Source organism: Globicephala melas, chromosome 16, assembly GCF_963455315.2.
Source record: "Globicephala melas chromosome 16, mGloMel1.2, whole genome shotgun sequence".
Lineage (NCBI taxonomy): Eukaryota > Metazoa > Chordata > Mammalia > Artiodactyla > Delphinidae > Globicephala > Globicephala melas.
This window is the reverse complement of record NC_083329.1, coordinates 78,028,924-78,055,128: the sequence shown is the minus strand read 5'-3', so window position 1 is coordinate 78,055,128 and position 26,205 is coordinate 78,028,924. Positions and strand designations below refer to the sequence as shown.

The window sequence follows — 26,205 nt, the reverse complement described above, 5'->3', positions numbered from 1 at the left end:
GTGGGGCTGTGTTCCCACATTGTTGGTTGTTTGTCCTGAGGTGTCCCAGCAATGGAGCCTGCACTCTTACGGGTGGGGCCAGGTCTCAGGGTGAAAATGGTGACCTCTGGGAGAGCTCATGCTGGCTGGTGAGTATTCCCTGGGCATCAGTGGCCAGTGCTCTTGCCCCCACAGTGAACCACAGCTGCCCTCGCCTCCCCAGGAGACCCTGCAAGACTCAGAGGCAGGTCTGGCCTAAGCTTCTCTGGAGTCACTGCTTTGCCCTGGGTCCCAGTGCATGTGAAAACTTGTATGTGCCTTACAAGAGTGGAGTCTTGTTTTCCCCAGTCCTGTGGAGCTCCTGCACTAAAGCCCCTCTAGCCTTCAAAGCAAAATGCTCTGGGGTCTCCTCCTCTTGATGCCCGACCCCCAGGCTAGAGAGCCTGACATGGGGTTCAGAACTCTCACTCCTGTAGGAGAACCTCTGTGATAGATTATTTTCCAGTCTGTGGGTCGCCCACCCGGCAGGTATGGAATTTTGATTATATTTTGAAAGTGCCCCTCCTGCTGTCTCGTTGTGGCTTCTTCTTTGTATTTGGGTGTAGAATATCTTGTTTGTTAGGTTCAAGTCTTTGTCAGTGGTTGTTCAGCAGTTAGTTGTCATTTTGGTGTTTTCATGAGACGAGGTGGGCTCAGATTCATTTACCCCGCCATCTTGTTTTCAGCCTCAGCTACTGTTATTTTGAACTTGTATTTTTTTTGATTTGTGGAATTTTTTCCTTTATTTAAATATAGAATCTGACCACTTATACAAGGTACCTAGAATAGTCAAATTCATAGACTCAGAAAGTACATTGGTCGATGCCAGAGGCCGGAGGGTGGGGAGGGGAAATGGGGAATTAGTGTTTAATGGGGATAGAGTTTCAGTTAGGAAGGCGAAGAATTTGGGGTATGGATGATGATGAGAGTTGCTCAACAGTGTGAATGTACTTAGTGCCACTGAAATGTACAGTTAAATATGGTTAAAGTAGTATGTTTTATGTTATGTGATTTTTACCACAATAAAGCAACATAAAAAATGTGGAGTTGTCATCTTAAATGACTAACATATTTACTCTATGTTGAACAATTCTATGAATAGTAACTCATTTAATTCCTACAACAGCCCTGTGGTCTTAATATTATCTACATTTTACAGGTGGGGAAATGTAGACACAGGTTAAGTTGTCCAGTCTCCCATAGCTAGCATGTAGCTGGAGAGGTAGAATTTCTCTCCAGACCACTGGCTGCATATAATGCCCATATAACATTAAATAGGAACAAAAATGACCTAAATTCTTACTTATTTTTCAGAACTCTTTCAGTTGCAGGAGAAAGAATCCCAGGTCAAACTTATGTAAACAAAAGAAGGAATTTCATGGTTCAATTAATTGGGCTAATGAAAGGCTTTAGGCATAGCTGGGTTAACTCTGCTTTTCTGTTTGGCCTTGACAAGTTTTTTCTGAAAATAAAAAACACAGAGTGGCAAAGGTGTTCCTCAGCTATTCTAGGTTTAAGTAGTCCTTTTGTTTTAAGATTTTGGGAAAGAGAAAGACCTCTCTTCAAGGGTCCATGTTGTTGACCTAAAACAAGTGGACTGCCAGTTATCTCTCCAGCAAAGATGGGTTTATTTGGGATCAGCAGAGAATTGCAGTTCAGGTTTACAGCCATGTTGGGCCACATGCAAGTCTCTACATGGCAAGGGAAGGAGAAGGCTTTTCTAGAGAGAAAAGGAAGTTGGGAGGGCTAAGTAAACAAAATGTCCATGGTTTTCCCTTGGCTGTGGACTTTCAGGAAAAGGAGTTTTTCCTCCTCATGGGCTCTGCTAGGGTTGCAGGACATGAGAGCTCCCCCTTTCTGGTCTCCTGACTGTTTAACTGAGGTTTCTGTTTATTAATTTTTTTCATTGTCATTTCCTGAAAGATTGGCTCTGTTTGGGTTAGGATCTTCACACATGGACCACTTGCTGTATGCAAGGAAACGGGGTTGAAGGGTCATCACATTGGCTATCCTGGGTCATGTGTCTACTCCTGTAGTGGGGGAATGGTAGCCCACTAGACAGAGAAAGTGCACTTCCCAAAAGGGGATGATGCTGGGCTGAAAGGCGCAGAAAATAGAACCATTTTGGCAGCATAGGGGCAACTCTTGCTCTTTGTTTACTTGCCTTTCCCAAGTTAAGATTCTTCTACTCTTAAAAAATAACACAGTAGGGGCTTTGCTGGTGGCACAGTGGTTAAGAATCTGCCTGCCAATGCAAGGGACATTGGTTCAAGCCCTGGTCCTGGAAGATCCTACATGCCACGGAGCAGCTAAGCCCGTGCGCCACAACTACTGAGCCTGCGCACTAGAGTCCATGAGCCACAACTACTGAAGCCTGCGCACCTAGAGCCCGTGCTCCGCAACAAGAGAAGCCACTGCAATGAGAAGCCTGTGCACCGCAACGAAGAGTAGCCCCCGCTCGGTGCAACTAGAGAAAGCCCACGTGCAGCAACGAAGACCAAATGCAGCCAGAAATAAAAATAAAGTAAATAAATTTATGAAAAGAAAATAATCTTACCCTTAAAAATACCCCACAGTTATATTTGAGAAATTATTAAAATTTTGAATAAATATTGTGCAATTAATATAAGGAAAATGAAAGTACTTTGTACAGTGCTGTAATTTATTTTCAATCATATGCTTTGTTATTGATGCTGGAGACTCACCACTAAATTCCTCTCATGTTCTCCAGTTTTCTTAATTGATTCTTTATTTAGAATAGAGACCTCTTAGCAGTCTAATGAAGCCTGTGAACTCCTTAGAATGTTTTCAAATACAGAAAAACAGGATTTCAAATGAAATCATTTACATGGAATAAAGTTAACAAAATACTTTTAAAATTGTAATATAATAATATGTGTTTCTTTTTCTTTTCTCTTTTTTTTTTTTTTCTGGCCACACTGCATGGCATGCGGGATCTTAGTTCCCCAAGCAGGGATTGAACCCAAGCCCCTGCAGTGGAAGCACAGGGTCTTAACCATTGGACTACCAGGGAAGTCCCTTTTTTTTTTTTTAAATGGTGTGTGTTTCTTTATTAATATGTTAAATAACAGTCTAGTGGCAGGTCTAATAAATATTGTAATTTTGAAGTGGCGATGAATGTAACATTTATTTTGAGATATCTGTAATGGCTGTAGTGTTATATAAATAATTCTGATCACCGGTGCTGCTAATCCACCTGATTTTTTTTTCTTATATTTATAATTTAGGAAATGCTAAATTTCAGTTAGAAGTTAGTGAAAAATCTTCAGTTTGGAGATACCTTGAGAGTCTGTGGACCTCAGGTAGAGAACACCTTGCTTAGGCTCTGTATGGGTAATCAGCCTAGCACTCCAACTTCCTGGTCCCACTTTGCTCTTATTAGTTGCCTCTGATCCCCAGTCTCATGACCTGTATTATGTTTCTTTGACCATCCTTCCTAGAGACAGGCTTAGGGTTTCTGAGAATCATCCACCTGGACTGTCTATTATTGTGCTCTCCCCACTTTGGGGGAGAGTCATCTGTGCTTTCTTGAATCCACTGAAGCCAGATAATTAACCTTGACCCCCCTCCAATCTGAATTTCTGGTGGTCATGACTTAACCACTGAGATATATTCCCTCCCACATTTTACTCCTAATAAACATGTATAGTAACTCAGATCCTGACCTCTCTTCTCCTTGTCTTCTCAGATAATGATCAACTTCATTCTACCTCTCAGAGGCACTGGGAAAAATAGTTTCAATAAGAATGAAGAAAACTTGATTGAGAAGAATGGATGCTAACATTTTATGGAGAGGGAAAAAGTTGCCTATGAAACATTGAATTAGATGCTGTTGGGAAGAGAGAGTGTGATAGATAACAAGAGCCCTGGAAGAAATAGCCCCAAATTTTTATTTCGGAAGAGATATTGTGGCAAAAGCACAGTAACTGAACTTGTGATTTCAGTGATCCTTGCTAGGAAGATATATGCAGTACTGTGAATATCACTAAAATTTGCCTGGATAGGCTCATTATTTGAATGGAAATATATGTCTTTGTTCAAAACAATCCAGTGTAAGATTTGTGAGAATGATAGTGGATATCAGGAATATACATATACTTGTTGGGAGCCAAGAGTTTTGGCATTAGAGTGGAAAACATGAATGACAAAAGGAGAAAAAAGTAGAAGAGATCTATGGATCATGCTATAGATCATTTGGTAAGAAGGAGAATAAGGTTGTTGCTCCCCTAGTGCAGATTACAAAAGTGGCACAGAACTGTAATATTAACAGCCAAGGAGTTATTTGCTTGGACATATTGAAAGATAATTGGAGTCCAGCACTAGCTGTTTCTGAAGTCGTTTCTATCTGCTCACTTCTTACAGACTGTAATCCTGCCGACCCCTTGGTGGGAAGTATTGCCTCTCAGTATATGACCAACAGAGCAGAACATGACAGAATGGCCAGACAGTGGGCCAAGAGATACACTACATAAATTGGGTTTTCACAACTCTTTTTAAAAAAATATTTATTTATTTAGGCTGTGCTGGGTCTTACTTGCGTCACTTAGGATCTTTGTTGCGGCATGCAGGATCTTTAGTTGCAGCATGCGGACTCTTAGTTGTGACATGCAGGATCTTTTAGTTGCAACATGTGGACTTCATAGTTGTGGCATGCGAACTTTTAGTTGTGGCATGCATGCAGGATGTAGTTCCCTGACCAGGGTTTGAACTGGGGTCCCCTGCATTGGGAGCATAGAGTCTTACCCACTGGACCATGAGGGAAGTCCCGGTTTTCACAACTCTACGTTATTTGTCTGTCACAGAGCTGCTTATGATTTTGAAGGGGTGGGGGAGGGTGGGAGTTGGTAAAGAGTAGCGTATTTCTATAACATATTATTCAGTGTTATTTCCTAAGATTTTGTTGTAATTTAAGGTATCTTGCTACAGCAGATAGAATTGGTAATAACAACTATTAAAACTATCATTAATTCTGCAATATTAGCTGAAATGCAGTACAGAGAAGATAGACATTTGGGTTCAGTTTCTTGTCTGTAAATTTAAAACAGCTTGATTTTGTACAGGTTACCCACATGGCCTTATACGTAAAGTCTTTCCAAGACTACACAGTTATTTTAAAAAATTGGAACTAGTTTTCCCTTCTTGGAAGGGAATATTGATATTTAACAGCTTTTTTTTGGCCAGCTCCGTGCGGCATGTGGGATCTTAGTTCCCTGACCAGGGATCGAACCTGTGCCCCCTGCAGTGGAAGTGCAGAGTATTAACCACCGGACCGCCAGGGAAGTCCCACTACTTAACCGCTTTTAGAGACTCTCATCTCATATATTAAAATGGACACGTGGCTATAAGACACCATATAGGAAATGAGTATTAATGTATTTTATTTTATATGCAAATCTACTTTATTGTGAAAAGATAGAGGTTTGAATCAGGACTTGTGAAAACCTGTAGTAAAATACCTTAAGCTGTTAACTGTAAGGCGTGGAATAGGAGTCGCTCACTGGATTGGTTCTGTGTCGTCGACTACTTAAGTCTGCATTTGTTACTGTGCTAATAAACAAATATTAAAACAAACAAAAAAGTGGCACAAAAATAAGGGTTGTGATCGAAGATTTCAACTATCTTAAGTTCTACTAGAGGCCCATTCCTTTCTAGGGACAAGATCTGATTTTTTTTTTCCTGACCATTTAAATTCCTTGGAAGAAACAAAATGAGAGGAAAGATTACTTTGGTTTGAAATCTCATTAACAAGGAGGAAGAAACAGATGAAGTAGAAGATCCTGAAATATTGTGGGAAAAGAAACTACTGTTTTTTTTAAATTAATTAATTAATTTTTGGCTGTGTTGGGTCTTCGTTGCTGCACGCGGGCTTTCTCTAGTTGCGGCGAGCGGGGGCTACTCTTCATTGCAGTCACATGTTTCTCATTGTGGTGGCTTCTTTTGTTTCAGAGCACAGGCTCTAGGCATGCAGGCTTCAGTAGTTGTGGCACAGGGGCTCAGTAGTTGTGGCTCCCAGGATCTAGAGCACAGGCTCAGTAGTTGTCGTGCACAGGCTTAGTTGCTCCGCGGCATGTGGGATCTTCCTGGCCCAGGGCTCAAACCCGGTCCCCTGCATTGGCAGGTGGATTCTTAACCACTGCGCCACCAGGGTATCCCAAAACTCTAGTATTTTTGAGAGTCTCCCTAAACAAGTAAAATGTTGAATATAATCAAACTGCTTCCTTGGGTATCAGGAAAGTATATTTTGAAAAATGGAGAATTACCATACTTTTCAGATTCAGTGTCCCAGTTAAAGCTGAATCGAAGTTATATGAAACCTAAAATTTGGGGAATTAAATTTCAGATTATTTTTTAAATTGTAGTAAAATACAGATAATATAAAACCATCTTTTTTTTTTTTGGTTTGTTTTTTGTTTTGGTTGCTCTGGGTCTTAGTTGTGGCATGCATGTGGGATCTAGTTCCCTGACCAGAGATGGAACCTGGGCCCCCTGCATTGAGAGTGCGGAGTCTTATCCACTGCGCTACCAGGGAAGTCCAAAATATACCATCTTAACCATTTTTAAATGTACAGTTTAGTGGTGTTAAGTACGTTCATATTATTGGTCAACCATCAGCACCATCTGTCTCCAGAGCTCTCTTAATTTTGCAAAACTGAAACTGTCACCATTAAACAACTCCTTATTTCCCCCTCGCTGCAGCCACTGGCAGCCACCATTCTGCTTTCTCTCTGAAGTTGACTATTCTAGGTCCCTCTTTTAAATGGAATCATACAATATTTGTCCTTTTCTTTTTTTGAACCATGCCAGGTGGCTTGTGGGATCTTAGTTCCCCGACTGGGGATTGAACCTAGACCCTTGGCAGTGAAAGTGTGGAGTCCTAACCACTGGGCCACCAGGGAATTCCCCAATATTTGTCCTTTTGTGACTGGCTTATTTCACTTAGCATAATATTTTTGAGATTCATTCACGTATCATGCGGCAGAATTCCCTTCATTTTTAAGGCTGAATGATCCATTGTGTGTATATACTGCATTTGGTTTATCCATTCATCCATCAATGGACATTTGAGTTGTTCCCACCTTTTGGCTGTTACGAATAATCCTGCTGTGAACGTGGGTGTGCAAATGTCTGCTAGAGTCCCTCCTTTCAATTCTTCTCAGATTATTTTATTTGAGGAATTATGTAGTATCTCATCATTAAGACCATACAGGAAACAGTTTAGATTTTAAAAACAAATTAAGAAAAAAATCAATAAACCAATAGGAAATGGACAAAAGATTCTGAACAGGCAGTTCACAGAAAAGGAGATCAAAATGAATAGATGCTTAGCTTCCCTCATAAAAGGAAATGCAAATAAAATACGTATTTCACTTATCAGACTGACAGGTAAATAAAAGTGTGTTAATATTCTGTGAAGGGCAAGGTTGTGATGATACGGGGGCTTATACACAGCTAATGGAATTGTAAATTGGTTCAGCCACTAGAAAGGGGCATTTGTCATTACTCATCAAAATTAGAAATCCATGTACCCTTTGACTTAGCAATGCCCATTTTGAGAATGTTTACTACAGATATTTTTGCACAAGTGTAAAAGATAAATGTGCAGGATTAATCCTTGCAGTATTTTTGGCAGTTGAAAAAACTTGGGAGTAACCTAAATGTCAATCAGTTTGAGGACTAGTTATATAAATTGTATGTCTATACAAGTCCTATGCAGCCATAAAATATTTAAAAGCTCCTGACATGGCTGTGGATAAATTTCTAGCATGTATTATTGAATGCAGATATAAGGAGTAGAATCACATATATAGTATGCCGTCATTTGTGTAAAGAAAGAAAAGAATGTTTTGCTTGTATAGGCATAAAATATGTATGGAAGTATCTATAAGATACGAATAAAGCTGTTGTCAGTGGGAAGGGAGAATGACTGGCTGGAGTGGAAGGGAGACTTTCAGTGTGTTCCTTTTTGTACTTTTAAGTATCATCCATTCAAAAATTAGGTGAAAAAGATATGCATAGAAAAATGCAAAGGGGATTACTAAAAATGGAAAAACAGTCCCAAACCAATGACTTTTAGACCCTTGAACAAACCTCTTAAGAAAATATCAGTAAGGTTGAACCTCAAAATCAACTTGTGAAAAAACGTGAAGACAAGAAAAAATCCTTTAGAATTGATTTAGACTAAAAAGTAGTGTAAGAAGGCCTACTCCTTGGGTATAGTAATAGATTTCTTTCTTTTCTTTCCTTCTTTTGTTCCTTCCCTTCCTTCCTTCTTTTTGTTTTTTTAAAATAAATTTATATATTTTATTTATTTATTTTTGGCTGCATTGGGTCTTCGTTGCTGCACATGGGCCCCCTCCAGCTGCGGGGAGCAGAGGCCACCCTTCCCCACGGTGGCCTCTCCTGTTGCAGAGCACAGGCTGTAGGCGCATGGGCCTCAGCAGTCGCAGCAAGTGGGCTCTAGAGCGCAGGCTCAGCAGCTGTGGTGCACGGGCCTAGTTGCTCCACAGCACGTTGGACCCTCCCAGACCAGGGCTGGAACCTGTGTCCCCTGCATTGGCAGGTGGATTCCCAACCATTGTGCCACCAGGGAAGCCCCCTCTTTCTTTTCTTTTTTTCGTCTTTTAGTAATATATTTGTTTTAACTTTAAATCCTAAATATTTTTAAACATAAAAAAGAGAAAAATAAATACTCCTCCTTATGTTTGGGGGTTATGTTCCAAGACCCCCGGTGGATCCCTGAAACTGCAGATAGTACCAAACCCTTATTATTCTCTGTTTTTTTCCTAAACTTTATAAATTAGGCACAGTAAGAGATTAACAATAACTAATAATAAAATAGAACAATTATAATCATATAAAAGTAATAAAAGTTATGTGAATGTGGTTTTTGTCTTAAAGTATCATACTGTACAAATTCAGTCCCTTTTCCAGTTATGCATGTGGCCATAACTTTTGCAGTTTGAGGTATGACAGCAAAACTAGTGTGAATTTCTATTTCTTTCTTCACAATTTCACGGATAGGTTTTTTTCTTACTGTAGATCTTAGCAACCTCAGCATATGATTTTATTTTCTTTCCTTATTAAGTGGAGAACTTTCACCTCTTCACGTAAAGGAAGCACTTTATGGCTTCTCTTTGGCATATCTGAATTGCCAGCATCATTACTCATGTGCTTTAGGGCCTTATTTAAGTAAAATAAGGGTCACTTGAACACAGGCACTGCAATACCTCGACAGTTGATTTGATAACCAGATGGCTACTAAGTGACCAGCGGGCAAGCCAGGGGAATTCGATGAGAACAGTGCATTATTCCTCCCTCTTTTCAAAATCATCCTTCTTTTCCTCCTCATTAATAGAAAAAAACAAAAATCACTTGTTCCAAAAACATTCATACAACTCAGAGGTGTATAAGCTAATAAGTGAAAGTATTCCTTATCTTAGCCCATTCCTCCTCTGTTTGATTGACAAGAGTATATCTCCTGGCTGACTGTATTTAGATTTCAGTGAAACATTTCACAAAGTTCATGACATTCTTGGATGTGAGCTGGATAGGCTTGTAACTGAAAAGTTTTACCCGTGGGTCTTTGGTCAGTGTCTTACATTCTTTTTTTGTCTTTGTTTTTACAAAAATTGCACAGCACACAGCTGGGAGAGATAATATGTTGGATTATCGAATGTTTAATGTATGTAAATGTAAAGTCCTAAATTTATAATAATATAATGTATTAACTTCTACCTCAAACATTAGATACGCAAGTACAGGATAGAGAAGACCTGATTTGAAAGCTCTTGATGAGAATTCCTAGGACTTTGTAGAAAGAATTAAACAAGTAGATTTTGTCTTGGTGTCAGTGTCAGTAATTAACTTTTTTTTGATGGACAATTTGGTCATGGCTTTCTAGACTCTTAAACGTATTTATTTACTTGGAATAATTGTCTCAAGAATTTTTCCTAAGGAAATACTTCAAAGACATAATAATTTAAAAATGAAAGATGTTTTCAGCTGTTTTCTTTGGGATAGTAAACAATGAAAACATAACAATAGAGAAAAGATTCAGTTGTGGTATCTACATGTCAAGATTCAAATGATTAATGTGATTCTGTGGCTGTATAAAAAAATGTTTACAGAATGTTAAAAGAAGTAGAACAGAAATTATATATCTCTATTGTAATAAAATTCTATTTACATGTTAATGAGATTTGAAAGGGCATTTAAAACTTTTGAAAACTTTTTTAGGGTAATGTAATTATAGTGAAATTTAAACATTTTAATTTTATGATCAGAAAGTGATAGTAACTCAGAAATGGCTACAGAGTTTATTTCATTGTAATCTTAATAGCAAGCAACAGTCTTTCCCATGAAAAGGGGGAAAAGTGAAATGTAATATTAGGCTACATTATTAGATGTGTGATGTTCAGACCGCTGAACCCACACACAGGTCAAGTCACATTTGGAACCTGGTTTTCAGTTTTAGGTATTGTATTTTAAGAAAAAAATCAGTAAATGAATTATGGAGGAGAACTTGGAATTCACATGAGGGTGGAGCTGGGAATGTTTACCCTGGGAAAGGGTTTAGGAGATGGGGACAGGAAGAGGAGAGAGGAGAAATAATAATATAATAGTGGCCTTCAAATATATATATATTTTTTTGCAGTATGCGGGCCTCCCACCGCTGCGGCCTCTCCCGTCGCGGAGCACAGGCTCCCGACGCGCAGGCGCAGCAGCCATGGCCCACGGGCCCAGCTGCTCCGCGGCACGCGGTATCCTCCCAGACTGGGGCACGAACCCACGTGCCCCCCATCGACAGGCGGACTCTCAACCACTGCGCCACCAGGGAAGCCCGTGGCCTTCAAATATTTAAATGTCAGCTGGAAAAGGGAATAGTTTGATTCTCTGTAGCTGCAGAGGGCAGTACCAAAATCAGTAGGTGGAAATGATAGGTAGGGTGGTATATTTCTTCTCTTTTTAAAGAACTATTATTCAGCAAGCAGAGTCACTTGAAAATTAAATGGGCTGTCTCCATTAATTAGTGAACATGTATTGGGTTGGCCAAAAAGTTCGTTTGGTTTTTTTCTGTATGATTGCTCTAGTAGCACTTAGTTTTTAACTTCATTCGAAACAATTTTGTTAGATTAGTATGTGACAGCTGTCTCATCAGTGTGCATTTAAAAAAAGACATAAATATTGGTGAATTTTTGTGTTTGTCCATTTTAATATTGAAGATGGAAGAAAAAAAGCAACATTTTCAGCATATTATGGTTTATTATTTCAAGAAAGGTAAAAATGCAACCGAAACACACAAAAAGATTTGTGCAGTGTATGGAGAAGGTGCTGTGACTGATTGAATTTGTTAAAAGTGATTTGCGAAGTTTTGTGCTGGAGATTTCTCATTGAACGATGCTCCACGGTCAGGTAGACCAGTTGAAGTTGATAGCAATCAAATCGAGACATTAATTGAGAACAATCAACATTATACCATGCGGGAGATAGCCGACATACTCAAAATAAACCAAATCAAGCATTGAAGATCATTTGCACCAGCTTGGTTACATTAATCTCTTTGATGTTTGGCCTCTACGTAAGTTAAGCGAAAAAAACCTTGACCGTATTTCTGCATGCGATTCTCTACTTAAATGTTATGAAAACGTTCCACTTTTAAAACAGATTATGACAGGCTATGAAAAGTGGATACTGTACAACAACGTGGAATGGAAGAGATCATGGGGCAATTGAAATTGACCACCACCAACCACACCAAAGACTGGCCTTCATCCAAAGAAGATGACGTTGTGTATATGCTGGGATTGGAAGGGAGTCCTCTATTATGAGCTCTTTCCAGAAAACCAAGCGATTAATTCCAACAAGTACTGCTCCCAGTTAGACCAACTGGAAGCAGCACTGGACGAAAACCATCTAGAATTAGTCAACAGAGAAGGCATCATCTTCCATCAGGATAACATAAGACTGCATGTTTCTTTGATGACCAGGCAAAAACTGTTCCAGCTTGGCTGGGAAGTTCTGATTCATCCGCCATATTCACCAGTCATTGTACCTTTGGATTTCCATTTATTTAGGTCTTTACAAAATTATGATAATGGAAAAAATTTCAATTCCCTGGAAGACTGTAAAAGGCACCTGGAACAGTTCTTTTCTCAAAAAGATAAAAAGCTTTGGGAAGATGGAATTATGAAGTTGCCTGGAAAATGGCAGAACGTAGTGGAACAAAAAGAGTGAATATGTTGTTCAGTAAAGTTCTTGGTGAAAATGAGAATTGTCTTTTATTTTTACTTAAAAACTGAAGGCACTTTTTGGCCAACCCAATATATTTAAATAAAAGGCTTAACCAAGGCTCACTTGGCACCTGGATGCACCTAACCAAGGAACAGTGACATGCCAGTCATAACTAAGTGAGCACCTGACTTCAGGACAGTTTGACTAGACACTAACTGAGAGGGAGGGCTTGGGTTAGGGGTGATCGAAGTGGCGGTGTGGCGGTGTTAGCAACAGGCCATGGAGGTCCAGGGTGGACCAGTAACTGGCATCAAGTGGGTCTAACCAAAGAATATAGGGGGCTTCCCTGGTGGCGCAGTGGTTGAGAGTCCGCCTGCCGATGCAGGGGACGCGGGTTCATGCCCCGGTCCGGGAAGATCCCACATGCTGCGGAGCGGCTGGGCCTGTGAGAGAGGCCTGCGTACCACAAAAAAAAAAAAAAAAAAAAGAATATAGGGACTTATTGGGTGACTGGCCAGAGGGAGAGAGAACCAAGGCATAGGTCACCAAGACAAGGATCGTTTCTGGACCCTCACAGAAGATCACAGTATCAAGAAACAATTATTAGAAGGGTTAAGAGACTAGACAGGATCATCAAAAATACATGATGCAAGGCCTTCCCTGGCAGTCCAGTGGTTAGGACTCCATGCTTTCACTGCCAAGGGCCCAGGTTCAGTCCCTGTTTGGGGAACTAAAATCACAAGCCGTGCAGCAGGGCCAAAAAACCCCCAACAAAACAAAAACATGATGCAGAGCCAATTAATTACTGACCTTAGATACCTTCTACCTAATGATCTCAGGTCCTGTGGGCGCGACATAGAGATGGGAATGAAAAGAATTGTTACTGGGCTTCCCTGGTGGCGCAGTGGTTAAGAATTCGCCTGCCAATGCAGGGGACATGGGTTCGAGCCCTGGTCCGAGAAGATCTCACATGCTGCGGAGCAACTAAGCCCATGTGCCACAACTACTGAGGCTGTGCTCTAGAGCCTGCAAGCCACAACTACTGAAGCCCACGTGCCCTAGAGCCCATGCTCCGCAACAAGAGAAGCTTCCGCAATGAGAAGCACGAGCTCCGCAATGAGAAGCACGAGCACCGCAATGAAGAGTAGACCCCGCTCGCCACAACTAGAGAAAGCCTGCAAGCAGCAACAAAGACCCAAGACAGCCAAAGAAAATAAATTTATTAAAAAAAAATAATAGTTACTAGAGATCAAATAGGATCAAGCAGGTGAAGGAACTTTATAATTCATGAATTACTTATGTATGTTAAATGAAAATGAGGATGACTTCCTAATGTCTTCTTTCCTCACTTCTGCCATTTATGCCACTTGGTTTCCTAATCACCAGTTGACCACTGACCCGTTCTTCTCGCCAAGATATTCTCGCTGTGAGCCTGATCTGCAAGGTGGTCCCCTTAGGCCGAGCGCTGGCCCAGAGCTTCACACTGACTGTGGGGCCTGTTTGTGAGTTTCTGGGTTTGGTTAACCCCCATGCACTCTGGTTCATGGAACCAAGATTCGGCCTACTGTTGATACTTTAACTTCTTGTAGGAATGGTGCTCTACAGTGATCTTACCAGTTTTTCTCCTCGGGGGCTAGAACTTCGCCTCTGACCACAGGCTTGTGATTAGGGCCCTACCTACTGACCAGACCTCTTAGCTGCTGACTCCACCTGTGTCTAAGCTTACTAAAACATGGCTTCCTCACACCTGCCTCACCCTCCTATTGACTTTATCATCAACTTGTCTGAACTGTTTTGACTTTTCCCACCAATTTGAGGTTCTGGGCTGATTTCCCTTTTGCTTTTCAACTACCAGGCAAGTTTAGATCTAGATGTTGGCCCCTTCCTGACTGCCCTGTCCTCCCATGTTTATCTTTGTTTGTTTGTTTGTTTGTTTCTTTTTGTTGGTGGTGGTGGTTTTGTCCTCCGGTATTTAAACTGTCAAAATTCAACCCCCCGCCTCCTTTTTTAATTGCGATATTCACCTTATTTTGGTGTTCTAGAACCAAACACACAGTATCTCAGAGGTTTGCCTGTATTTATTTATTTTTTAAAGCAATATTTAAAAAAAAATTTATTTATTTGGCTGCATCAGGTCTTAGTTGCGGCGCGCAGGCTCTTCATCGTGGGGCACGGGCTCTAGAGCGCATGGGCTCTCTAGTAGTGGTGCGCAGGAACTAGAGTGCACGGGCTTAGTTGCCCTGTGGCATGTTGGATCTTAGTTCCCTGACCAGGGATCAAACCTGCGTCCCCTGCATTGGAAGGCAGATTCTTAACCACTGGACCACCAGGGAAGTCCAAATCAGTATTTTTTTTGATTGAAGCATAGCTGATTTACAATGTTGTGTTAATTTCTTCTGTACAGCAAAGTGATTCAGTTATACATATATATACATTTTTTAAAATATTCTTTTCCATATAGTTTATAATAGTATATTGAATATAGTTCTCTGTGCTATACAAGTAGGACCTTGTTGTTTATCCATCCTATATATAAAACCTTAAATCTGCTAACCCCAGCCTCCCACTCCATCCCTCCCTCAACTCCCTTCACCTTGGCAGCCACCAGTCTGTTCTCTATGTCCCTGATTCTGTTTCATAGATAGGTTCATTTGTGTCATATTTTAGATTCCACATATAGGTGATATCATATGGTATTTATCTTTCTCTTTCTGACTTCACTTAGTATGATAATCCCTACTTGCATCCATGTTGCTGCAGATGATATTATTTCGTTCTTTTTTATGGCTGAGTAATATTCCATTGTATATATGTACCACATCTTCTTTATCCATTCCTCTGTTGATGGACATTTAGGTTGTTTCCATGTCTCGGCTATTGTAAATAGTGCTGCTATGAACATAGGGGTGCATGTCTTTTTGAATTATAGTTTTGTCTGGATATATGCCTAGGAGTCGGGTTGCTGGATCATATGATAATTCTATTTTTAGTTTTCTGAGGAACCTCCATACTGTTTTCCACAGTGGCTGTATCAACTTACATTCCCACCAACAGTGTAGGAGGGTTCCTTTTTCTCCACACCCTCTCCAGCATTTGTCATTTGTAGACTTTTTAATGATGGCCATTCTGACCCATGTTAAATAGTACATTGTAGTTTTGATTTGCATTTCTCTAATAATTAGCAACTTTGAGCATCTTTTCATGTGCTTATTGGCCATCTGTATTTCTTCTTTGGAGAAATGTCTCTTTATGTCTTCTGCCCATTTTTTCGATTGGGTTGTTTGTTTTTTTGTTGTTGAGCTGTAGGAGCTCTTTGTATATTTTGGAAATTAAGCCCTTGTCAGCCGCATCATTTACAAATATTTTCTCCCATTCTGTAGGTTGTCTTCATTTTGTTTATGGTTTCCTTTGCTGTGCAAAAACTTCTAAGTTTGATTAGGTCCCATTTGTTTATTTTTGCTTTTATTTCTGTTGCATTGGGAGACTAACTTAAAACATTGGTACAATATATGTCAGATAGTGTTTTGCCTGTGATCTCTTCTAGGAGTTTCATGGTGTCATGTCTTAAGTCTTTAAGCCATTTTGAGTTTATTTTTGTGTATGGTGAGAGGGTGTGTTCTAACTTCATTGATTTATTACATGGGGCTGTCCAACTTTCCCAGTACCACTTGCTGAGCCAGAGGAGGAAATGCCAGAAAGGATAAAAGAAAACCAGGTTTTCCTCTGACTTTTTCTTAGGGGTTTCTTCCCTTTCTCTTTTAAATATTATATTTCCCCAGGGTTCTGTCAGTGACTCTCTTTTCCTTTCCACCCTCTTTTCTTTGCACCTAATACACTTTCAGTCTCATCCACTGTCATGGTTATCAGTTATAAAATTGTGCTGATGACTCCCAAAAACACACTTCTAGTGAAAACGTGTCTTTTGAACTAGAGTCCTAAGTCCATCATGACATTCTGTAGGCACCTCAAACAAACTCTCTTCCCTCCCAAGCCTAGACTTCCTATTGTATTCCTCATGTTGGTGTCTGGCACCACCATAAACCTAGACAAAATCTTGTCTTCCTAGTCTTCAATTTTACCATTTCTATCCATTTAATCTCCAGACCCCGTTCTAGCTCTTAACTTTCTCTAAAATCCATACCCTTCTCTCAAGTCTAACTGCCACTGGACTGTAAGCTTCTGAGGCAGGAATCACACACGTAGGGTTTACTGTGTGCGATGTGAGGTCCATGCGTTAGCCAGCATGTGGTCAGTGCTTAGTATGTGTTGAATGAATGGATGGAGGCGAGTGCCTTGGCTCAAGCAGTCATTGTTTTCACCCAAATTACAGCAGTATTTCCCTAACTGGCCACTCTGCTTTTAACTTCCTTTCAGTGTATTGTCTATACTGCCACTGGTGTGATACGTCTAAAATACAGGAAAATCTGTAAATAATTTAATGTGTATTTCTGTGAAATATAAAGTCTTACAAAAAGTCCTAACCTTGGGATTCCCTGGTGGCGCAGTGGTTGAGAGTCCACCTGCTGATGCAGGGGACACGGGTTCATGTCCCGGTCTGGGAAGATCCCACATGCCGTGGAGCGGCTGGGCCTGTGAGCCATGGCCACTGAGCCTGCGTGTCCGGAGCCTGTGCTCCGCAACGGGAGAGGCCACAGCAGTGAGAGGCCCGCGTATCGCAAAAAAAAAAAAAAAAAAAGTAACCACTATACCATTACCACAGCTAAAAATTTAACAATTATGCTTTCCCTTTTTTTCCCAAAATAAATGGATTTTGTCTTTGCCTTACGAGAAACAATTATTCTTGAATATCATCAACTATCTAGTCAGCATTCAAATTTTCAGTTTTCTCAAAGTTTATTTTGAAAGTTATTTACAGTTTTTAAGAATTTAGGTTCCAAATGAAGTCTGTACATTGCAGTTGGCTTACATTTCTCTTAAGTTCTTTTAATCTCTTTGTTTTCCTTCCATCTCGCTCTTTTTCATCTGTTGAAGAAACCGACTTGTTGAAGTGGGAGTTGGACCTAGTGATCATTCCTAGATAGATGATACTTTTCTCTTAGGCTCCTTGTTTTTAGGGTTCTGAAATTTTCTTTTTTTGCTGCACCATGCAGCTTGTGGAATCTTAGCTCCCCTACCAGGGATTAAACCTGCGCTCTTGGCAGTGGAAGTGCAGAGTCCTAACCACTGGATCGCAAGGGAATTCCCTGAATTTTTCATTGTACGCGTTCCTTCCTGCATCTGTGGATTTGTGTTTCTCCTTCCTGGAGAGAGAAACATGCCCATGCTGCCTGTTTCCTTTCCCTTTTCTCTGTAACCTTTATCCCCCTCTCTTCTATTCTCCTTCCCTTCCCACCCCCTTCAGTAAATGATAGAATACACAGTCATGTGATGTGAGCTAACTGGAGTTAAGCGAGCTTTCTTAAAAAAGGATTAAATTATCAAAATATAGTTAGAGAGTAAAGTAAAGTCAAATTCTGAGAGTCTCGTACCTAAACCTTTAGGTTCTTCCCTTCACCAAAATGTGAAGACTGAATTGGGTAGAAGCGTTGACCTCATGAATAGCTACGTAAAGTTAAAAAAAATATTTTTTAAAGAGTTTTACTACGTCCTTGTCAATGTTGTGTTTTCTTCCTAGATCTCCTCATATTTTGGATTCTGGCAATGTTATGATGAATGACACTTTGACATCAGATGTCATTGGTCGGAGAGTCGAAGTTAATGGAGAACATGCAACAGTGCGTTTTTCTGGCGTTGTCCCTCCTATGGCAGGTAATTTATGATTGTGTGTGTGTGTGTGTGTGTGTGTGTGTTTATGTTTATTTTGTAGTTTCTGGGTAGGCTTCTCAGCAGTGCTTTATAACACCAGTTTTGAGGAAACTAACAACCAAGTTATATATACCTCTGTTATACAGTTGTTTTCTTTCTGTGACAATATCCTGTGATATCCATGGCTTTATTTGATTACACACTTATCTAATTATTCAGTGTTGCTATTTTATATTAAGTCAACCTTAAAATATCTTCTGAGTAAACTTTAAACACTAATTAAAAATCTTGAATTCCCATAATCCTAAGCTCAAAAATGAAGTAATATTTGTGGAATTTCTCTTATCATTAATCCATGTGTATGTTGTAGTTTAAATTGATATAAATACAATTTTGTGTTACCGTTTTTAACTTACGATTTGGTATATATTTATCTGTTTCTGTAGCGTCATTTTACTTGTATTTCCTTTTTTATTGAGATATAATTGACATAATATTAGTTTCAGGTATACAACATAATGATTCAGTGTTTGTATACATTGCAAAACTATCACCACAATAAGTCTACTTCACATATATCACCACACATACTTATACATTTTTGAGAATTTTAAGATCTCTCCAGGACTTACTTATTTTATAGCTGGAAGTTTGTACCTTTCGACCCCTTTCACCCATTTTAGCCATCTCCATCCTCCACCTCTGGCACCACCAATCTGATCTGTTCTCTGTATCTATGTGTTCTTTTCTTTCCTCCTCCCTCCCTCCCTCCCTCCTTCTCTTCCTTCCTTCCTTTCCCCTTTCCTTCCCCTTCCTTTCTTGTTTCTTTTATTTATTTATTTATTTATTTTGTGAATTTTGAGTATTATTTTTGCATTTATATATATATATTTTTAACATCTTTACTGCAATATAATTGCTTTACAGTGGTTAGTTTCTGCTTTATAGCAGTGAATCACTTATACATATACGTATATCCCCATATCTCTTCCCTCGTGCGTCTCCCTCCCACCCTCCCTATCCCACCCCTCTAGGTGGTCACAAATCACTGAGTTGATCTCCCTGTGCTATGCGGCTGCTTCCCACTAGCTATCTGTTTGACATTTGGTAGTGTATATATGTCCATGACACTCTCTCACTTCGTCCCATCTTACTCTTCCCCCTCCCCATGTCCTCAGGTCCATTCTCTACATCTGCATCTTTATTCCTGTCCTGCCCCTTGGTTTTTCATAACCATTTTTCTTTTCTTTTTTTTTTTTAGATTCCATATATATGTGTTAGCATACGGTATTTGTTTTTCTCTTTCTGCCTTACTTCACGCTGTATGACAGACTCTAGGTCCATCCACCTCACTACAAATAACTCAATTTCATTTCTTTTTATGGCTGAGTAATATTCCATTGTATATATGTGCCACATCTTATTTATCCATTCATCTGTCAGTGGACACTTAGGTTGCTGGCTGTTGTAAATAGAGCTCCAGTGAACGTTGTGGTACATAACTCTTTTTGAATTATGGTTTTCTCAGGGTATATGCTGAGTAGTGGGATTGCTGGGTCATACGGTAGTTCTATTTTTAGTTTTTTAAGGAACCTCCAAACTGTTCTCCATAGCGGCTGTATCAATTTACATTTCCACCAACGGTGTAAGAGGGTTCCCTTTTCTCCACACCCTCTCCAGCATTTATTGTTTGTAGATTTTTTCATGATGGCCATTTTGACCAGTGTGAGGTGATACCTCACTGTAGTTTTGATTTGCATTTCTCTAATAATTAGTGATGTTGAGCATTCTTTCATGTATTTGTTGGCTATATGTATTGTTTGTTGACTATATGTATATCTTCTTTGGAGAAATGTCTGTTAAGGTCTTCTGCCCATTTTTGGATTGGGTTGTTTGTTTTTTTGTTATTGAGCTGCATGAGCTGCTTGTAAAGTTTGGAGATTAATCCTTTGCCAGTTGCTTCATTTGCAAATTTTTTCTCCCATGCTAAGGGTTGTCTTTTCATCTTGTTTATGGTTTCCTTTGCTGTGCAAAAGCTTTTAAGTTTCATTAGGTCCTATTTGTTAATTTTTGTTTTTATTTCCATTTCTGTAGGAGGTGGGTCAAAAAGGATCTTGCTGTTTTTTATGTAATAGTGTTCTGCCTATGTTTTTTCTAAGAGTTTTATAGTGTCTGGCCTTACATTTAGGTCTTTAATCCATATTGAGTTTATTTTTGTGTATGGTGTTAGGAAGTGTTCTAATTTCATTCTTTTACCTGTAGCTGTCCAGTTTTCCCAGCACCATTTATTGAAGAGGCTGTCTTTTCTCCATTGTGTATTGTTGCCTCCTTTATCAAAAATAAGGTGACCATATGTGCATGGGTTTATCTCTGGGCTTTCTATCCTGTTCTATTCTATCCTGTTCCATTGATAGCTACACAGCCTTCTTGGTGGCTATAGCAGCAGCCTTAGCGTCTCATGGGTCTCCTTTTTGTATCCATTCAGCCAGTCTGTGTCTTTTGGTTGGAGCATTTAATCAATTTACATTTAAGGTAATTATCGATATGCATGTTCCTGTTACCATTTTCTTAATGGTTTTAGGTTTGTTATTGTAGGTCTTTTCCTTCTCTTGTGTTTCCTGCCTAGAGAAGTTCCTTTAGCATTTGTTGTAAAGCTGGTTTGATGGTGCTGAACTCTCTTAGCTTTTGTTTGTCTGTAAAGGATTTAATTTCTGCGTCAACTCTGAATGAGATCCTTGCTGGGTAGAGTAATCTTGGTTGTAGGTTTTTCCCTTTCATCACTTTAAATATGTCCTGCCACTCCCTTCTGGCTCGTAGAGTTTCTGCTGAAAGATCAGCTGTTAACCTTATGGGGATTCCCTTGTGTGTTATTTGTTGTTTTTCCCTTGCTGCTTTTAATATTTTTTCTTTGTATTTAATTTTTGATAGTTTGATTAATATGTGTCTTGGTGTGTTTCTGCTTGGATTTATCCTGTATGGGACTCTCTGTGCTTCCTGGACTTGATTAACTATTTCCTTTCCTGAATTAGGGAAGTTTTCAACTATAATCTCTTCAAATATTTTCTCAGTCCCTTTTCCTCTTCTTCTTCTGTGACCCCTATAATTCGAATGTTGGTGCATTTAATGTTGTCCCAGAGGTTTCTGAGAGTGTCCTCAATTCTTTTCATTCTTTTTTCTTTATTCTGCTCTGCAGTAGTTATTTCCACTATTTTATCTTCCACGTCACTTATCCATTCTTCTGCCTCAGTTATTCTGCTATTGATTCCTTCTAGCAAATTTTTAATTTCATTTATTGTGTTGTCCATCATTGTTTGCTTGCTCTTTAGTTCTGGTAGGTCCTTGTTAAACGTTTCTTGAGTTTTCTCCATTCTATTTCCAAGATTGTGGATCATCTTTACTGTCATTACTCTGAATTCTTTTTCAGGTAGACTGCCTATTTCCTCTTCATTTGTTAGGTCTGGTGGGTTTTTATCTTGCTCCTTCATCTGCTGTGTGTTTTTCTGTCTTCTCATTTTGCTTATCTTACTGTGTTTGGGGTCTTCTTTTTCACAGGCTGCAGGCTCATAGTTCCTGCTGTTTTTGGTGTCTGCCCCCAGTGGCTAAGGTTGGTTCAGTGGGTTGTGTAGGCTTCCTGGTGGAGGGGACTAGTGCCTGTGTTTTGGTGGATGAGGCTGGATCTTGTCTTTCTGGTGGGCAGGACCACGTCCAGTGGTGTGTTTTGGGGTGTCTGTGACCTTATTATATTTGAGGCAGCCTCTCTGCTAATGGGTGGGGTTGTGTTCCTGTCTTGCTAGTTGTTTGGCATAGGGTGTCCAGCACTGTAGCTTGCTGGTTGTTGAGTGGAGCTGGGTCTCAGCGTTGAGTTTGAGGTCTCTGGGAGAGCTTTTGCTGTTTGATATTACATGCAGCTGAGGGGTCTCTGGTGGACCAATGTCTTGAACTCAGCTCTCCCACCTCAGAGGCACAGGCCTGACACACCGCCGGAGCACCAAGACCCTGCCAGCCACATGGCTCAGAAGAAAAGGGAAAAAAAAAAGAAAAGGAAGGAAAGGAGGGGAGGGGAGGAAAAAATAATTAAAAGAAAGAAAGGTATTTAAAAAATTATTGAAAATTAAAAAACTAAAAAGTAATTTAAAAAAAAGAAAGAGGGAGTAACCAAACAGAAAAGCAAATCCACCAATGGTAACAAGCGCTAAAAATTATATTAAAAATAAAGAAAAATGGACAGACAGAATGCTAGGAGAAATGGTAAAAGCTAAGCTATACAGACAAAATCACACAAAGAAGCATGCACATACATACTCACAAAAAGAGAAAAAGGAAAAGAATATATATATATCTATATGTTAAAAAGAAGGAAGAGAGCAACCAAATCAGTAAATAAATCGAATGATAATAAGCTCTGAATACTAAACTAAGATAAACATAAAACCAGAAACGAATTATATGCAGAAAGCAAACCCCACGTCTACAGTTGCTCCCAGAGTCCACCACCTCAATTTTGGGATGATTCGTTGTCTATTCAGGTATTCCACAGATGCAGGGTACATCAAGTTGACTGTGGAGATTTAATCCACTGCTCCTGAGGCTGCTGGGAGAGATTTCCCTTTATATTCTCTGTTCACACAGCTCCTGGGGTTCAGCTTTGGATTTGACCCGCCTCTGCATGTAGGTCACCTGAGGGCATCTGTTCCCTGCCCAGACAGGATAGCGTTAAAGTAGCAGCTGATTAGGGGGCTCTGGCTCACTCAGGCCGCCGGGAGGGAGGTGTATGGAATGCGGGGAGAGCCTGCGGCGGCAGAGGCCACGTGACGTTGCACCAGCCTGAGGTGCGCCGTGTGTTCTCCTGGGGAATTTGTCCCTGCATCCCGGGACCCTGGCAGAGGTAGGCTGCACAGGCTCCAGGGAGGGGAGGTGTGGATAGTGACCTGTGCTCGCACACAGGCTTCTTGGTGGCGGCAGCAGCAGCCTTAGCATCTCATGCCCGTTTCTGGGGTCCGCACTGATAGCCGCAGCTTGCGCCCGTTTCTGGAGCTCGTTTAGGCAGTGCTCTGAATCCCCTCTCCTCGCACGCCCTGAAACAGTGGTCTCTTGCCTCTTAGGCAGGTCCAGACGTTTTCCTTGACTCCCTCCCGGCTAGCTGTGGCGCACTAGCCCCCTTCAGGCTGTGTTCACACAGCCAACCCCAGTCCTCTCCCTGGCGGGTGAGCAGACAAGCCTCTCGGGCTGGTGAGTGCTGGTCGGCACCCATGTTCTGTGCGGGAATCTCTCTGCTTTGCCCTCCACACCCCTGTGGCTGTGCTGTCCTCTGTGGCTCTGATCTTCCCCCCTCCACTACCTGTCTTGCCAGTGAAGGTCCTTCCTAGTGTGTGGAAACTTTTCCTGCTTCACGGCTCCCTCCCCCTGGTGCAGGTCCCGTCCCTATTCTTTTGTCTCTGTTTTTCCTTTTTTCTTTTGCTGTACCCAGGTACGTGGGGGAGTTTCTTGCCTTTTGGGAAGTCTGAGATTGTCTGCCAGCGTTCAGTAGGTGTTCTGTAGGAGTTGTTCCACATATAGATGTATTCCTGATGTATTTGTGGAGAGGAAGGTGATCTCCACGTCTCACTCCTCCATCTTGAAGGTCTCTCCCCCTTTCCTTTCCTTTCCTATCCCTTCCTTTCCCTTCCTTTCTTTTTTCTTTTCTTTCTGAGGGTCGTCCTTTCGTCTTGTTTGTAGTTTCCTTTGTTGTGCAAAAGCCTTTAAGTTTCATTAGGTCCCATATGTTTATTTTTGTTGTTATTTCCATTACTCCAGGAGGTGGATCAAAAAATATCTTGCTGTGATTTATGTCAAAGAGGGTTTTTCCTATGTTTTCCTCTAAGAGTTTTATAGTGTCCAGTCTTACATTTAGGTCTCGACTCCATTTTGAGTGTTTTTTTGTGTATGGTGTCAGGGAGTATTCTAATTTCATTCTTTTACATGTAGCTGTCCAGTTTTCCCAGCACCACTTATTGAAGAGACTGTCTTTTCTCCATTGTATATCCTTGCCTCATTTGTCATAGATTAGTTGACCATAGGTGTGTGGGTTTATCTCTGGGCTTTCTTTCCTGTTCCATTGATCTATATTTCTGGTTTTGTGCCAATACCATATCGTCTTGATGACTGTAGCTTTGTAGTATAGTCTGAAGTCAGGGAGTCTCATTCCTCCAGCTCCATTTTTTTCCCTCAAGACTGCTTTGACTATTCAGGGTCTTTTCTGTTTCCATACAAATGTTAAGATTTTTTTGTTCTGGTTCTGTAAAATATGTCATTGGTAATTTAATAGGGATTGCATTGAATCTGTAGATTGCTTTGGGTAATATAGTCATTTTCACATTATTGATTCTTCCAATCCAAGAACGTGGTATATCTCTCCATCTGTTTGTATCATCTTTAATTTCTTTCATCAGTGTCTTATAGTTTTCTGCTTACAGGTCTTTTCTCTCCCTAGGTAGGTTTATTCCTAGGTATTTTATTCTTTTCGTTGGAATGGTAAATGGGAGTGTTTCCTTAATTTCTCTTTCAGATTTTTCATCATTAGTGTATAGAAATGCAAGAGATTTCTGTGCATTAATTTTATATCCTGCAGCTTTACCAAATTCATTGATTAGCTGTAGTAGTTTTCTAGTGGCATCTTTAGGATTCTCTATGTATAGTATCATGTCATCTGCAAACAGTGACATCTGCAAACAGTGACATCTGCAAACAGTGACTTCTTCTTTTCCAATTCGTCTTCTTTTGATTTCTTTTTCTTCTCTGATTGCCATGGCTAGGATTTCTAATACTGTGTTGAATAATAGTGGTGAGAGTAGACATCCTTGTCTTGTTCCTGATCTTAGAGGAAATGGTTTCAGTTTTTCACCTTTGAGATGTTTGCTGTGGGTATGTTGTGTATGGCCTTTATTATGTTGAGGTAAGTTCCCTCTGTGTCCACTTTCTGGAGAGTTTTTATCATAAATGGGTGTTGAATTTTGTCAAAAGTTTTTCTGCATCCATTGAGATGATCATATGGTTTTTATTCTTCAGTTTGTTAATATGGTGTATCACATTGAGTGATTTGCATATATTGAAGAATCCTTGCATCCCTGGGATAAATCCCACTTGATCATGGTGTATGATCCTTTTAATGTTTTTTTGGATTCTGTTTGCTAGTATTTTGTTGAGGATTTTTGCATCTACATTCATCAGTGATATTGGTCTGTAATTTTCTTTTTTTGTAGTATCTTTGTCTGGTTTTGGTATCAGGGTGATGGTGGCCTCATAGAATGAGTTTGGGAGTGTTCCTTCCTCTGCAGTTTTTTGGAAGAATTTGAGAAGGATGGATGTTAACTCTTCTCTAAATGTTTGATAGCATTCACCTATGAAGTCGTCTGGTCCTGGACTTTGTTTGTTGGAAGATTTTTAATCACAGTTTCAATTTCATTACTTGTGATTGGTCTGTTCATATTTTCTATTTATTCCTGGTTCAGTCTTGGAAGGTTATACCTTTCTAAGAATTTGTCCATTTCTTCCAGGTTGTCCATTGTATTGGCATAGAGTTGCATGTAGTAGTCTCTTAGGTTGCTTTGTATGTCTGTGGTGTCTGTTGCAACTTCTCCTTTTTCATTTCTTTTTTTTTTTTTTTTGGTTTTTGGTTTTTTTGCGGTGTGCGGGCCTCCCACCTCTGTGGCCTCTCCCGCTGCGGAGCACAGGCCCTGGACGCGCAGTCTCAGCAGCCATGGCTCATGGGCCCAGTCACTCCGCGGCATGTGGGATCCTCCCGGACCGGGGCATGAACCCATGTCTCCTGCACAGCAGGCGGCCTCTCAACCACTGCGCCACCAGGGAAGCCCTCTTTCTTTTTTTTTTGCATTACGAGGGCCTCTCACTGTTGTGGCCTCTCCTGTTGCGGAGCACAGGCTCCGGACGCGCAGGCTCAGTGGCCATGGCTCACAGGCCCAGCCACTCCGTGGCATGTGGGATCTTCCTGGACTGGAGCATGAACCCGTGTCCCCTGCATTGGCAGGCAGACTCTCAACCACTGCGCCACCAGGGAAGCCCTCGTTTCTTATTTTATTGATTTGAGTCCTCTCCTTTTTCTTGATGAGTCTGGCTAATGGTTTATCAGTTTTGTTTATCTTCTCAAAGAACGAGCTTTTAGTTTTATTGATC

The 26,205-nt window shown here is 40.5% G+C and overlaps 1 protein-coding gene across 2 annotated transcripts in view; it reads left to right on the top strand.

Annotated features, from left to right (window-relative positions):
* The window catches only part of TBCE (tubulin folding cofactor E), a 123,411-nt gene that overhangs the window by 22,349 nt on the left and 74,857 nt on the right, over positions 1–26,205 (top strand). For both annotated transcript variants that reach the window (XM_060286178.1, XM_030839455.3), the window contains exon 4: positions 17,906–18,039. In XM_060286178.1, the coding sequence (XP_060142161.1) occupies positions 17,937–18,039 (103 nt within the window). In that variant the 5' untranslated portion in view covers positions 17,906–17,936. The remainder of the gene's footprint in view (positions 1–17,905; positions 18,040–26,205) is intronic.